We start from the raw sequence: 16,925 nt of genomic DNA, 5'->3' as shown, positions 1-16,925 counted from the left end.
GCCTCGTGTATTAAAAAAAAGAGAGAGAAAGCAAAAAAAAAAACAAGCGAGCGCATTAAAGGCTCGAAGATACGGTTCTCCACGAGAACCTTACAGGCGCGTGGAATTTGTTATCTTCCTATGACTACTCTCGATTGGAAGGGTTATTCAAGGTTGTCGTTGGATTCACGGGATTCCTCGCGGGCGAAGAAATCGCGGGGAGGCAGGATGAATGATCGACGGGAGCTCTCACCTGGCCGCGTGATGCGGGAGAAACTGAATTGGTGGCTGTAATTGACTTTGAAGTGCTGCTCGACTATCGCCCGTTCGGTCTTGCCGGGGCCGTTGACGGGCGAGAAGAGGTATTCCGGGTCGATTTCGTAGTGTATCCTCTGGTAGCCCGTGAAGCATATGCACGCCAGCAGTATCGGCACGATTACGAAGTAGCCGGGGTGTCGACCGACAACGAGGCCAACCTTGTAAAACGCGCGATTCAAAAAGTCGTCGACGCACGTCAGGTGCCACATCTGAAAGCGAAAGTACAATAAAACCGTTAATCGTTATTCCATCCAGCACGTCCACGCTGAAACATTAAGAATTGCATCCGATGACGCGAAGGCCCGTTAAGAGAACTAAAAATACGTTTATCCTCAAACGAGGGAAGATATGCAGATTATAAATATTAATTTAATACACGTACCAACGTGCGCGTTTCGACTTTCCTGTTTTCAACGAACGTCATATATATTGAAATTTATTATTCTCCGTTCGTTTATTTGGGAATAAATATATTTTTAGTTTTTCCAATCTTTCTAATTGACCCGCATCATTTGCATTTTCTTAAATCCATGTAATTGATTGAACCTCAAGAACTGTGACAATGAGACCAAATTATAAGATCAAGGATTTGAAGGAGAAAGAACAGAGAACTTTTGAAGCTAAAGCTAGATCGTTCCTTAGATCGAGACTAAAAAAAGAAACAATAATAATAACAATAAATTACGTTACGGTTGCCGAGTTGAATACTGATATCAATCGCAGGATTACTTTTTAGTTCGTGAAATAAAGGATGTGTAAAAATATGCTACTAGGAGGTTTTCGTCGTTGAAAGCGAAAACTAAAGATTTACAGAATGACAGGGTAGAACAATAGGATCGTTTTCTGTAAATTCCGATTTCCCGACGACGACGATTCGCAATCGATAAATCATTTATCGTGCAGTAACTGTAGAAAGCACTAGCTTTATTCCGGCGCAAGAAACGTTCGCAGCTGTCCAATTAGTGTTTTGCATTTACAATGTATTTTGCGCGTATATATACCGCGGTAAATGCAAAGTAAGTTGCTGGGCGAGAATTGCTGTGTGCGAGATTGAATCTCTCGTATACATACGGTTCGTTGAACGCGCAGTGCGAAAAGTGCGCCGCGACCGTTTTTATTTTTTCGCCTCCTCTTGTCTTTGTGTGCTGTTACAAAAATTCATTGTCCACTTAAATCCGCGAGCGCGGCCGATAATAATCGCGCTGTCTCGCCCATTCAACGCTCGTCGATCCTCGGAAAAACTTGTCGTCCGCGTCATAAAGAGGCGGCGGCTTGACTTCTTACGATGATGTTTTGCGGGAATAAGATTTCACCAAAACAAGCCGTAAAGTAAAACGTGAGACGAGACGTCATTTGTTTAATATACATATATCAAGAGTATCTCTGACGTCGGACGTTACGAAACAGAAATTTACTGCGGGTAAAGGAATTTATAAGGATAAAAACGCGGGAAGTTGAAGGATCATTACACTTAAGGATCTCGCAGATGGGTCATTATTTTTCATTACTAATTCCTTCATTATTTTCGTACAGATATTTCTAGGCAATTCCGTAATATATCGCAGTCTAAACTTAATCGCGATTAGCCTGAAATTGACATTTCAATTTCAGGCCCTCGCATTACAAGCGATTGAAGCATCGGCGGATTCGTGCGAGAGAAGCATTTAGGATGATTGTCATTGAATTCATGTAGAAAAGTGTCGTCAGACTTGACCTACATTGTTCACAATTACGTGTTCGGCGTGCTGAAAACTTAACGAGATTATCATTGACTGCGCTTCATAGAAGCAGATCGTTCATTAAATCGGCAATGCTTGCTGACTTTAATCCATTATTGCTCAATTTGTAAACATTTTCACCTCTGTTTTGTTTTTCATTTCCTACACTTCTTGCCTGTATCTTTTCAATCATACTTTTCTTCTAATATAATTACGATTATTAATGAAAAAAGAATTATTATTTCGATTCTTACACAACACACGAAAGCAATGAAAATTGCGTAATTAATCTACCTCAGGTGAGCCTAATGCGAAAGGATCTAACGCAGATTTTCAATTTGCCGGTTTTAAACGAGTTTTAGTCAACCAATGTCGCGGCGTAATCCTTAATCGATTTTCGTTTAAACTCGTTGCTATTCATAACACCGTGCTCCATTAGTAATTCAATAAGGTTCTAGCTGGTCTCATATTCCTATCGACGTATCAATGACAAAGTAGAACTGACTATGATAAAATTGTTTCCGAGTTTAATTGCGAAATGAAATACAATTAAGTTAAATTAGTCATAGCAGTACAAATAATTTTTTCCGCTAGCTTTGTAATCATCAAAATATCAAAAGTAGAAAAAGATAGACAAAGGGAGGGACAGAGAGAAAGAATTCCTCCCCTTGGTTAATGAAAGAGTACGGCTGGATGATTTTTTAATCGAAAGCCCTTCGATCGAGACGAGAGAATCCCACATCTTTTGTTCCCACACAAAGCCTTTTTTCACGGGACGATGGTGCCCTCATAAGGGATTACATGACACGAGCGAAGGCGAATGAATCACCTTCGTCAGATTTTCACGCACGTTCGTCTTCTCACCTTGAAGTTCCGCAATGGTTTTTAATTCATTTTGCGCATAGAAATATATGGTAGCTCGCGCCGTTTAATTATCATCGACGTCAATCGAGACAAGACGGGAACTTTTTCACGAAAACAAATAGTCGAATCGAAATATTCTGACATTTCGAGCGTTTTAATCAAAATTATTCCTTTCCGGAGCGGCTATCTAAAAAAGAAAGGAATAAATCTAGAGTTTGAACTCATTGGAGCGGAAGGTCTCCCTCCCTCTCTCTGCTCCGCGACTCTCTTTTGTGGAAACATTGCGCCGATATCGCAAACATTTTCATAAATTTCCGCATAAATCGATTCCCGGCGAAATAAGGAACACCATAAATCTGCCCCGGGGGAGCCTCGGTACCAGCCTGGAGACCGTGGTTTCGCGACACGAAACGGCATCGCGATCGCGGGTATATAAATTCGCCGCCGCGCCGGGCAGCGACTTTCTAAAATGGGCTTGATCCTGCCCGTGGATTTTCCCATTGCGCATATTAGCCAAGGGGAAAGAAGGAAAAGAGTGTTCTGCCGATAGGCAGAAGTTCAGGGGCCAGTGCCACCGGTGCACAGGTGTTTTCGCGCGGAGAAAGTCACACAACGTTGAAGCTATACCATTGAATAATCCCGCACACCTCGTCTCTCATTTCTGCCCGTTTAGACACGATTGAATAACGTCGCGTAACAATTGCTTTTGCCGTCTCAGGTTCGCCGGTCGCATTCTGCGTGCTGACCCGCATCGACGGGTGCAAGGAGTTCTTGGTTTCTACATTTATATCTCGACTCTCGATGATGAAAGAAGACATGAGGCCTCTTGTATGTATAATTCACTTGACTCTTTGTCAGAGGCCTCGGAGCAACTACCTCGAGACTTTATCGGTATGGAGTATACTGTGACCCGATCTGAATAAACAGTTCGATAATTGGAGTTTTATGATAGCACATTGCAGTCATTGTTTTGAAAGGCAGATCTATTATTAGTCATTAGATTAAAATTAAAATAATTTCGTCGATTTATTAGAATCATTAAGGTAGAGATGAAGAATATTGGAGCATAATTGATCGACTTATTAGGGCGGATAAAGGATTTTTTCTTCTTTTGAAATTATATTGAATTAGTATTAGAAGATAGTGAGAACTCTCTAAGACAACAATTACTTATTGTTGTTATTATTACATACTTGGTCTTAATTTCACTAGCTTGGTTTCTTATGTGTTATTGTTGATATCATCGCGTTTTCTTTGTAAATGAAGAGCTCTGCAGCGAAAGATCGAAGCACGTGCTGTTACGACAGATTATTATCTTTAGGTCACTAGGACGCTCGTCGTTATCTTCTTAATGCTTTGCCAGCGAAGGAAACTATTCATTTTCAATGGTCAATAGTTTTACTAATAAATAAATACATGAGCTGAATTATTTTTTTTATACACTTTGCAGAAGGTAGAGTATACTTATCGTAATACTTGTAGGTGTCGTAATACTTGTACCAGATATTAAAAAATTCGTGAAAAAAGAAAGCAGGCGGAACAATCTCGAAGTTGGAATTTACAAACTCGCATTTATATCGTGCATTTAAAACCAAATGAAAGGAGTCATAATAAATTTTATAATAGATTTGAATCAAGTTTTAAGGCTCTCTCGCGATGTAATATTGTTTACATAATCATTTATTATAGAAATTATCTTACGCTTCTGCATGATTGACATCGGATAGACGTCTCGGTTTTCCGCATATTTCGCCAATTTCAAGATTACGAAATATTTTTAAGGGAAAACTAAAAACTAAAGTTGCACTTAGCAATTAGTTTATTGCCTCTGATCTTATATAAACACTATCGCGAGAGAGTTGTGTTTTAAGGACTCTGAAGTAAAGTAGTACCGAAGATCTGTGAAAACTATAGAACATAAGATAAGAAAATAAAGAAGACATGCGGTATAAAATCAACGAGGAAGTTTACGTGACCTGTTATCGAGACCTCAGGCAACTATGATAGAAGAAATAACCCTTGAAGATTATGCTATCACAATTTTTGAAAAAGAAACGAACGAAATTAAAATTTTATAATGTCGAGAGTTTACGATACCACAGATCTAAAATTAAAATAATATCACGTCTGAAACTGATGATCTCAGATGGTAGAAACGTGGCACGAATTCGCGCAGTAAAATGTTTTAAAGAATAAAAAAAAAAAATATAAAAATACATATAATCATCAATAATTATTTATAAAGATTTATGAAACCAATGTCAAGCTTAAAATGAAGTTCCTTGAATGATTGGTATCTTCTATTACAGATGTATTTCTTTTACTTAAAGAAATATTTGCTGATCTTTCAGATAATAAATTATCGACTCTTTAAGACGACGATTAAATGATTAATGATTCCGAGGTTTCAAATGATAGTTAAAAATGTAAGACACGCGTCTTAACGGGTCACTCGCAGAATTTTAATTGTTCAATTTCACCGAGCGCGTCCTCCAAGTCTCCTGATTACGTGAAAAAAAAATCTCGCACGTAATTTCCATAGAAAGACGCACGGAGCGGCGGACACAGCTAGCGTTATTAATTTATTACAACGACATTAGACGATTATTAGGAGAAAATTATTTGTTAGACGATAAAAGTAACGAGGACGTAAGTTGCATTTTATTATTAAAACCGTTATTTTCATTTATTAATCATAAATGTGATAGCACGTTATTATTTATCGATAATTATTGCTGCCCCCCCCAACGAGTTTCGTCATCAGCGTGGCGCTTAAATAAAAAAAACGACTTTCCTTGCCACTGCCTTCTAATATTACTATAATAATAGCCGATGGACTCAGTGGGAATGAAATTATACGGATAAAAACTCGCGGCAACACAGGGAAAGTATATTCAAGCATAAGAGTGATTACTTCCTGGAGACCAGCCGGAGTTAGTGGAGTACGTTCAAGTGACTGAAAGTGAGTCGGTGAACGAGTTTTTAATTGATGATACAATAATTCATCTTCCGTTACTGCTAGATTATTGATTTTGGCCGCTGATTATTTTATTAGATTTGGCGCAGCGCCGCGCGCCATATGTGCGTTTGTTCTTCTTCCTGCGCCACGAATATTATTACTGTTGTCAAAATATTATACGAATACGGCGAACGGCCCGTAGGGAAATTGAATGCCAATCAAATTGGCGACAAGAAAAAAAAAAGAAACACCACACAGCGGCCATTGTGCGATTGAAATATTACGCGAACGTTACGTCATTATTCGCGTTCGCCATTTATTTAAATCCATTTCACATCGTTTACGTCCACCTCATTAGTCACTAACGGGAAATGATTTACTTGTAACGTTTGTAACGTTTGAAAGTACTGTAACATCTGGAGTTTGCGCAAATGTCGCGCAATTAACGACGCATACGAAACCCGAGCCGCGCGCGTATTCAATACGCGTCACCCATTATCGTGTCGCAATTTTTTCTCCTCCCCCTCCGCGGCCCTAATGGGCGCGATTTTGCGATACGTATGGTACGTGCGCTGCGAAAAAAAAAAAGAAAAGAACGCTACTCCTTGATTACCGCCGAATCCAAATCCGTTCCGATCGCGGCAACGGTGAACGTGCGATATTATCATATTAAAGTTGCAATTTGCATCGTTCGCGATCGTTACACTAATAACACAACGATTAAACGCCGTTATTCGCCGGCAACATTCTCGTTTGTCGCAATCACGGCGGCGGCGGCGGCTCGGCCTCCCTTTCGTCCTTTCGTCAAATACCTTTCACGCGCACGCAGGTGCGTAAATGCGTACGCACGTGCCCGCGAGGAGGCACGAACGTGCGTGCGTGCGCGCGCGAGCGAGCGAGCGCGCGCGCACGCCCGATTCTTCTTTGCCTTTAACGATAAGCGGCAAGTGCAGCGAAGTGCCGATGTGAAAGTATGCCGTGACTGAGGAGAGAATTTTCCATTTCGTTATTTACAGGCGCGCGCGCTTTCGTTCTTGTCTGTCGCGGCGTCTCCGGCACGCGCCACCCTTTCCAAGTGTCCTCAACACCCCTCGGATTGCGTGTCTTCCGTTCTCTTTGTCTCGCGGACGCGCATCCCTCCCGCCGGAGTGTCTGCCTTTGCGGAGGTTCAGCGTTTTCACTGGATAATGGATTTTCCGCCAATTATCCGCGGATAGTTTCATAATTTTGCCGTGCAATTTCAACGCGGGCTTCTTTTGCGGAAATTGTACTTAGGAAAGCTCGATCGAAAATCCTTAAAGCCGCAGCACAGGTCTGATCTTTAATACGATCTCTTTAATAAGATCTTTAATAAGATCTCATTAATCTCGATTGAAATCTCGGATTCTCGCGGCGGAAAGTCTTGCTCCGATTAAAATTTCACGTCTCCCGATTCCTGGAACGCCGTTCAAGTTTCCTGGAAGTGCTTCGGCGGATAGACAGCGGATAACTTCCGAGCGGAATCGTCTTTTTGAGACACGAAAGCGTTCGAGATTCCGCTCGCGATGATCGCGCGCGGTTTCGTTAAAAAAAAAAGGGATTACGTGATCTCTCGTTCGCAGCAGTTGAACTCTCGAGCGGTTTCCTCGGCGGCGAACGACTTCATTTCGTTCGATATCCCGGATATACCTTACGCAAAACGAAAGTGAGAGTGACACACACACACACACACACACACACACACACACACGCGCGCGCGCGCGCGCGCGGAGATTTATGTGTGTCCCGGGGTAAGGAAAAAAATAACTGGCATGCAATGGCCTGGCCGAGATGCAGCTTCGGTAATAAAATTACGAAAGTAACATACTCGGGATAGTCTCTCGAGTGCCCCGAATAGGAGACCCGCGGTAAACTCGCTCGCCCGACTCGGCTCTGTCCTTTTCTCTCGAAGGCGAGCCGGTGCAATCGCGACGTCGCGTCGCAATCGCGGCACCGCAATCGCGGCGACAATAATACAGATTTTTTTTCTGCCTTGTAAAACGAGCCACCTGTCATATAATGACAATCTCGCGCTGTCGCGGCAAGTTGGGAATTAATTTTAATTTTAAACGAGGTAAATACTGTATAAAAATTATTAATTGTGTATAGGCGCGTGTGTTTGTGCGAAAGCAATTGTCCAAGGCTATGTATACGTATAAGGTATTCCGCGACCTGCGATTGCAGTTTTAATGACAGTTTTTTTTCTGAAATTGGTGTCGATTTTTATCTTAGCGCGAATATCTCGATGCATCGACGATTCGCGAAAAACACCCATCACACGTTTATGCACTTGAATTAATAAATATTATATTTTTTATAGACATTAAATATTTTATAGAAATTAAATTTTAATAACTTCTTAAAAAATTTGTATATATGTGTATTAGCTAATAAAATATTCAAGAGATTATAATTTAAGATTTAATACTTAAAAAAAAAAAACGAAAAGATCCTGAAGATTTTACGTATTTACATGAAATATTTTCTTTAAGCAAAAATGTGATATTCGAAAAGGAAAACTCGTTTAATGTCATGCATTAGTTAGAGATGAAAAGAAACTTTCTATTTTTTTTGAAAGACCCTTAATCTCTTTGGTATGCAATGACCTAAACTTATCGCGGTATTTATCGAATTATTATAGCCACAGGTAGCAAGTTGGTTGGTGGTTTGTGGACAGAGAAGTTCTCCATTTTGAAGTAGAGATCTCTCGGACGATTTATTTGATGAAAGAAAGTCTGGTTCTCTTGTATTTAATCTTCATCGTTTGTATTTCAATATCTTAATATAGATAACTATTTATTGTTGTCATTCTTTCTTTCATGTATATTTCTTTAAAAGGTGTATATCATATGTATATATGTATATATATTTATAACTGACAGACGGTTTTCTTTCACTAATACTGTATCAATGTGAGAATATATTGTTACAATATTGTGGATTGGAAAGTTATGACGAACGATGATCTCATTCTCTCACCAATACTTTCATTGAGGAAGAACCAATTCTACAAGTTGGAAGAATCACGAGAAAACTTAATTAGACGTATACTGAAAAAATTATTTTTTTGCTTGGAACTAAATATTTGTGTGCGTAACAGATTTGGTTGGCATTACTGTACTTTTATTTGTTGTACCTATTAAATGTATTTTAGAGAAAACAAAATATATAAAAATGTTAAGCTGATACAATCAATTTTTGGTTGCAGTTACTAAACGTTTAGTATTTGATTATATTTCAACCAAATTATTATCCAGTGTGTTCCAAATTTTTGCTCCGTACAATTAAATTTTTCCAGTGTAGCAATCGGAAACTTTCATGCTTCGCAAAGATACAATCGCAGGAACACTGATAATAATTGCGATAAAATGTTGCTTAAGCACATTGAAAGATATCTTACATCGCTCCAGAACATTTACGAAGTTGCAATAAGCGGATATTGTAGTCACATCGAAAATTCACAGTCGTACAAGTGCAGTACACGTTTGGTATCTCCTTAATATTTCTAGCTATCAGAAGTTAAAGATTTCAAGCTATGTCCGCCGGCAAAAGGATTAAGCGCTGCGACGCTACCGGTTCTTTCGTCTCCTTTGTTTCTTTTTTTATTTTTAAAGCCATGAACTATTGCAAAATCGTCCATCATTGCGAGCGATCATTACAGAAAGGGAATCGGGACAAGGTTGGGTTGCGTTTCTTAAAATGACGTACATAAATCGAGCTTTTATAACTCGCGTGCGTAGCGCATATTTATAAGTGTGTTATCGCATGTGTGCTAGTGGACCGGAACACACCTTTGCATCAACGCACACCTCTCTATTCCTCAGATATCAAGCTTTTTCCAAGCGTCATCGGTTGAAAATGCAAGCCGATATATATTAAAAAGTTTAGAATCCAACGGAAACGCCTCGAGAAGTTAAAAATTGCCCGAGACGGTGTATTGCATAATCTGAGGTTTACACTTTTATTTATTGGCGGACACGCACGTAAGAACAAACACGCGATTTTCCCGACTTCCTAGTACTTGCGTATTATTATTTATTATTATTATTATTTAGATGGTTTAATTATGGAGATAATATTTCACGGTATACACAACTTGACCGTGCCTGAGGCTACGTATAAGTAGCGTAACAAGGTAAATCCTCGATCAACGCGTTGACGTAAAAAGAAATTCTTCAGGAGGCACTCGCTTCTCGCTAGGAAAAAGTTGACGCTTCGGTTGCTTCATGCATGTGAGCGTGAATTATGCTGCTCTCTACACCACGGTGAACCTTATTACCATGACATAAATCTCTGCTCTATAATGAGCAGCGTGCGATCACTATCAATCTAAAACCAAGCAAACATATAAACGGACGACCTAGAGCTTGAGAACTGTGTTGAACTGAGGTTCAAGTGGACACATAAAAATACCCTTATTTTCTTAGCGAATTTTTTTTTAAAGAATGTATATTTATACGCAAATGAGTATTTATAGGATTGATTTACTCGAAGGGGACACAACCTTTTATAGCGACAAATGTTGCGAGGTCGGATATAAATCATAAATCTGCCGATTCTATTTGCGAAATCAACTATGAAATCTTCGGGTTTTTTTTTATCACCACGGATATTTACATATTTCCATGTTACAATCTGCGTAATTGACGAGTGCTGTCGCAATTGATGAGATCTGTCGATATCTTGAAGGAAACCGTAATAAACGTTATTGATCTACTTACACAAATACATTGAGAAAAATATCTGGTGAAATTAATCAGAATTCTGGGGAATAATCCTGAAGCAGAATTCTGGTTAATCTCACCAGAATTCAGATTCAGCTTACTAAATCGTATGGTGAATAATCATGTAACCAGAATTCTGGTTATTTTCATCGGATATTTTTCTCAGTGTAGATTGAATAAAACATAAATTTCACGAAACATTGTTAGAATTAACATTTAAACTAAAAGAAATGCACGAACTATACACGAATCTTACCTGATTCGATTCGAATCAGAATTTGAAATATTTCAAAAATTTTAAAATTATCGCACTAAAAAAAGTCTTGTTGTATTAATTGGAAATCTGGTAGGTTCAACTAGAATCTGAACCATAAAGGTCGAACCTACCAGATTTCCAATTAATTCAACAAGATCCTTTTTTCACTGTGAATCTACACTGATAGAAAAAATAGTTGCGGTAACTATAATATTACTATAATTTATAGTAATTTTTGGATCCAACCATATTTTTATGGTTATTCAACAATGTAAATTATAGTTTAAACTGTATATAGTTTTCATAACTATAATATTGGTTTATGCAACTTATATGATTGCTATAACCAAAATGGAGATTTTAATATAGTTGTACCATAAAATGATCATTATAAGTATTTACTATAAATATAGTTATTATTACCAATATTATAGTAATAATTACTATAAAAAAGATATTCCTAGCTATAATTATTTTACTATGCAATAACTACAAATACATTTTTCTATCAGTGTAAGAGAAAGTTTCGAATATGAAACACATGTATGATAATCATATTTATTATCTATGTATTACAAAATTAAACAATAATTATGTTAATTAAAAATTACGATTTCTCGATTCAGTATAATTAAATTTGATTCAGATAAAAATTTTCTTGATTTAGTTCGATTCAGATTTGATTGAAGAAAAAAAAATTTGATTCGATTTGGCGTCAAAAAATCTTGATGCGTCTCTATAAATTAATACATCAAATGGTTAATAAAACGAGGAGTTTTCTAAATGTCGCAAAAACAAAATCGTATTTAATGCACTAAAATCCCGAGTTTTATTTGACCGAGATTTTAGAGCATTAAATATAATTTTATTATTCTACCACTTAGAAATCTCCTCGTTTTATTGGCCTGTCAGGGGAAAGGATGGGGGGGGGGGAAGGGGGAAGCGCGATTATTATTTCACGAGAAAAATTCGCGGGAGATCGGGTGCCCCGCGCCGTATGAAATCATACACCGAGTTTACAATTTGACTCATCGATTTGAATCATTATTATCGGAAACAACGATACCTTTTCACGTTGGGGGGAAACGTATAACACGCGCGCCTCGATCACGCCGCTCGATTTCTTCCGACGAAAATGACAGCTTTGCGGGGCGCGCGCCGCCGCCGGTCGCGTGCTTTCATACCGGAAGAGATATTCCGTGTGTTTAATTTATCGGTTACGGGGAATCGGCCGGTCTCTCGGCGACGTCGGCGCGATGCGGCTCCCCCCCCCCCCCGGGTGTATACACGTTACCGGAGGGCCCTCTCTCTTTCCGCGACTCGCCCGCGCTCGCTTTTCTCCAATTTAAATAGACAGACAGATCGCGCGAGCGAGACCTCCGATCGCGCGTCGCGCGGTCTATCGTCGACGAAACAAAATTGCCGCTCTTATCCGCGTCGTCCGGGATGTGAGAGACGGAGAGCAACGGATCCCTTTCCGTCGTCGTCGCCGCGCGTATACAATCGACGCAATTTACACCCGCGCTCGCTCACTCGCTCGCTCCGGTTTCGCGAGGAGATAGCACGCGAAAACGTTAATTTCGCGCTCTCGTTCCACTTGCGCCCGGAGGGGGAGAGGGGGGGGACCGGCCCAAGCGCGTGGAATCGTTGCGCGCGACGGACACGGACGTTGCGACGATGCCTCGAAGAGAACGAAGGAAAAATTAAAAAAAAAGAAGAAGATTATCTCGGAACGATAATCGTAACAGTGAGGGCGGCTGTGCGGACGCGCGGCAGATAAATCGCGATATTCAGAGCGACTTGATGGAGGGGAGGGGGGAGGGGCGAAGAGGGTCTTAGTCGCACGTCGCGCTCGGGTGGCGGCGCGGTAGCACATTGAAATGGCCGGCTGACGCTCTGATTGATTGCCGTCACCATGTTTTATATACATACATTATATGTATTTACACTGAGAAAAGTATCTGGTGAAATTAATCAGAATTCTGGTGATAATCGTGTGATCAGATTTCTGGTTAATCTCACCAGATATTTTTTTCAATGTAGCCAGAATTCTGGTTAATTCACCAGAGTTCAGATAATCTCACCAGAATTCAGATTCAGTTTACTAAACCGTATAGTGAATAATTGTGTAACTAGAATTCTGATTAATCTCACCAGATATTTTTCTCAGTGTATATATGTATAAATTTAATAAAAGTGTCGCAAAGGGGGTGGGATGGGGACATAAATATCTTCGTTTCTCTTACACCCTCGTGTTATTTATATATACGGGCGGCATGGCTCTCGTATACTCGCACCGACCGAAACCACCTGACAGCACACTTTCCCAGGGGTTTACCCCCGTGAAGTTCCCCTGTCGCGCCAAATCTGACTTTCCAATTTCATTCCAGATCCGCGGTAGAGACACGTTTCGCAAGGCGTTTTGTTGACTTTATCCGATTTTGACGAGTAACGTTCGCGGGGGGAAAAAAAGGGTCTTGTTCTACGAATTGAAAGCTCGAGCCTCTCGTGACGACGGTATAAAAATATATCTCGCCGACCGAAATAATCCGAAAGCGAACGCGGCCGTTTCGCAGCGACGCGTTTTACGGGGGCTTCTCTCGTCGGAATGATTTTTCTCAGCGCGACGAAAAACGATGGACGTGGCCCTTGCGAATATCAGCAGAGCGTCCCCTCGCTACGGATTTGCCGATCAGTAATATGCAATTCCCCCTCCGAGGTCAACAATTTGTTACGGGAACGGGGATGTTCAAGGAATATATCAACAGCGCGGTTGATTGACCCGTTGTTGGAGAGCGATACTATTTTTTTTTTCTTTATAACCGCGGCTGAAATCTCTGTTCTCCGTCATTGCGAAATGGATTGTGGCCGGAATAAGACGTAAATATTATTCGTCGTTTAAACGCAGATTAAGCGTTTGAGTTAAAAAAAAAAAAAGAGAGAGAGAAAGGAAAAAATAAACGTATCTTCATTGACATTTAATTTTTCACGTTTGAGCTGATACGCTTGTCGCTGAGTAATCAGCAATGTGTGGCGACGCAGTTATTACATCGGTAATTAATTATACATAAGAGAAGAAAGTAATTATTTTCGACCAAACCGGTTCGTTGCAAAAATCTGTCGGTTTTGAAACACAATCCTAAACGATATAACAAGATCCTAAACCTTTCAATTTACGACTGTATTTCGAAATCGGCAAATATATTTACAAGTATATGAAATTGTAAAATTCACGCAAAATTATTACTAGGCGAGATTTGCTTTGATAAAAAAAAAAAAGATATTTTCTCTTGTCTCACTTATGTTTGAAACTTCCATCGATTTCTTCTTACTATTATTTAATTATACTAAGTTATGCTAAACTATGCGCAGTTTGCCTTTGTCCACATAATTTATAAAATTATCTAGATAAAGAAACAGTTTTATAAAAATATGCCTTTCAAATAAGGAAAAAAAATAAATATCGTTTCGCAAAAACGCCTCGCGTATCCTTGACACGAAGGAGTTTTTAATCTCGCACATCCTGCGCGGCACGGCACTGTCACTTCCACAAAATCCGACTTCCGTGGATCCTCGAAACGACCGATTCCCACTACGGCCCCGCCGTCATTTTATTATTTAGAGACGGTACAATGGCCTCTAATAAGATAATAAGTAGTTCTGAGACAATGAGTTAACACGAAAGTGAGTCGACGGCAGGGCTCATAACACCGTAAACGATGACTAAGGCCTCAGCACTAAGCTGCGCGGGCATAACATAATATAATAGTAACAAAAGCGCGCTTCCTGTTTACACGGCGGGAAGCAGGACTCTTCCGCAAAAGGGAGACATTTTTAAATTGAGGAAACGTAACCGCGTGCCGGCCCGTTAAATTAATTTCTACTAAACTTGGATAAAATATTATATTCCATAACATGCACTGAGAGAAAAATGTCGAAATATTATGGATCAAATATTTCTTGTGACGTTCTCTTCGATATTTATTTGTTATAAAAAAATTTACTTGTAGAAACAAAATATACATGTCGGTAAAATATTCTATGTCATATGCTTCTGAAATAAATTTCTGTAAAATATACCTTATTTAAAGAGATAACATCCACTGTGCGTAAAAATCAATAATTCGTTTACGAGAAATAAAACATGTAATTCGCTTTATTTAAATAAACCAGATTATTGGAGAAAAATAATGAAAATTTTTTTATGGAAAGTATTGTATATTTTACTCTAAAAATTTTATTCCTAAGGAAATAAGCCAATTAATAAGAAAAATGTGATGCACTTCCTAGAAATATATATTACGTCTTCACAAGAATAAATTGTTCTATAACAAATAAATATCGAAGAAGACGTTATAAGAGATGTTTGGTTCCCAAAACTTCGACATTTTTCTATCATTGTACGGACGTGCGTTGTGCCCCGTTATCTACGTCGCGCCGGAGACGTTCGCGGTTTTCGTAAAACTTTCGCGGTTTCGTTACCGATCGGCATCGCCGATCCGATTGCAAGCGCAAAAGCGTTGCCGCTTTTTATTCTCGGCCGCACTGCAATCCGCGAGTTAACTATGCACCGCGCGTCACGGACGGCTTGATGAGACGATTACGACTCGCTCAGGCGTCATTTACTTACCGAACAGTACGAATTGTGCAATTAATTCGAGTTAGTTAATTACGTGCCTCGCGGCAAGTCCGTTTTCCTTGTCTTCACTTTCTACGATAATTTTATCCTGCTTTCTCTCCTCAAATAAAAAAAAAAAAAAAAAAGAGGCGCGAACACGTAAAACTCAGGATGCTGAACCGGAGGGAAGAGGTGCGTTACGTGCAAATCGGTATATTCAATCAAGTATCAATCGCGGACCTATTTGTATTAATTTATTCTTGCCCCTTCCTCCAATCCCTCCAATTATGTCTCATCCCCTTTAACGTTCTTGCGTACGCAACCGAATCGAAGGGAAAATACACACGGATCTGTGAAAAAAAAAAGTTAATCCTCGTGTACAAAAAAGAGAGATGCTTCTCACCGCGTTTTTGCGCGTTTCGGGCAAGGGTCTCGTTGATGCAACAGAAATGAAAAACCCCCGAAGATTCTAACGGAAAGCGCGAGGAGAAAGCAGAAGAGCGCTTCAGGCTCACTCGCGTCATCTCTAGTCACGATAGCGGAAAAATCCGGATTGATCCGAGTTTTCGAAATTGTCAGGATCGATAACACGGCGGTGAATTACCTTGCTCCTTGATTCGGCCGGAAGCGCGTTAAAATCCTCCACAAACTCTCTCTCTCTCTCCACAACAAACTTTGTCACCACCAACTAGAAGATCGTCCCGGCGGTATCCGAGCCGATATCGATCTTTCTCCTCCCTCTTGTTCTTCCCTTTTACTCTTCCCTCTTCCTCTCCTCTTCCACGCGGTGGCCACCGGCGTTCGTCGCGGGTCCTCTACGGTCGCGGACGGAGTCGCGGCAGAGGAGGCGCGATGAAGGAAAAAAAAAAAGAAGAAAAGGATCTCTTTCACCTGCACGTCCTCGTCCGTCCGCGTGTCATGATCGACGATCGAGAATTTGTTTGCCGAGGCGAGCGTGAAGGCGAGCAGCGCGCGGAACCGAACCGTCGTCGCCGGGAAGCGAGATACGAACTGCTCGGCGCGTCGCTCGAGATTCCGCTCATACCTGCTCGCTCGCGCTCGCCCTCGTGCCGCTGCCGCGCGCGCGTCCGCTCCGCTCCGCTCCTCGGCGTCCGCTCACCGCCGCGCCGCGCCGAGGCGTACGCTCGCGCGCGAGAGCGAGCTGATGCGGGAAGCCTCGTCAAGAGGAGCTCTCGTTCGCCATGAATTTTGAGAAATTACGATATGCATACGGAGGAAATTTCCTGTCCGCCGGAGAAAGTCGCGAGACAATCCGAAAGTTCTTGCAAGGTTTTTATCTAAAAATCTATTTTTTTTTTATTTTTTTTTATTTTAATAAGTCAATGTCCATATTTATCAACGGCAGACGAGATTCTTCTCTCGGGGCGAATATTTTATCGCGAGGCATTTCGTGAGATTATTGTAATAAATAAGGCTTCTCTCCTTAACCCCGCGATCGTATTTATTTCAT

The 16,925-nt window shown here is 40.4% G+C and overlaps 1 protein-coding gene across 1 annotated transcript in view; it reads right to left on the bottom strand.

Moving 5' to 3' along the window:
- The window catches only part of LOC105832198 (patched domain-containing protein 3), a 28,474-nt gene extending 11,971 nt beyond the window's left edge, over positions 1–16,503 (bottom strand). The window contains exons 1-2 of the mRNA XM_012672931.3: positions 16,059–16,503; positions 233–506 (exon numbers count right to left, since the gene is read on the bottom strand). Of these exons, the coding sequence (XP_012528385.2) occupies positions 233–506 (274 nt within the window). The 5' untranslated portion in view covers positions 16,059–16,503. The remainder of the gene's footprint in view (positions 1–232; positions 507–16,058) is intronic.
- Positions 16,504–16,925: the final 422 nt, after the last annotated feature.

Source organism: Monomorium pharaonis, chromosome 4 (genome assembly GCF_013373865.1).
Source record: "Monomorium pharaonis isolate MP-MQ-018 chromosome 4, ASM1337386v2, whole genome shotgun sequence".
In the NCBI taxonomy this organism is placed as follows: Eukaryota; Metazoa; Arthropoda; class Insecta; order Hymenoptera; family Formicidae; genus Monomorium; species Monomorium pharaonis.
Note: the sequence above shows the minus strand (reverse complement) of the source record. Positions and strands in the feature narration are given on the sequence as shown.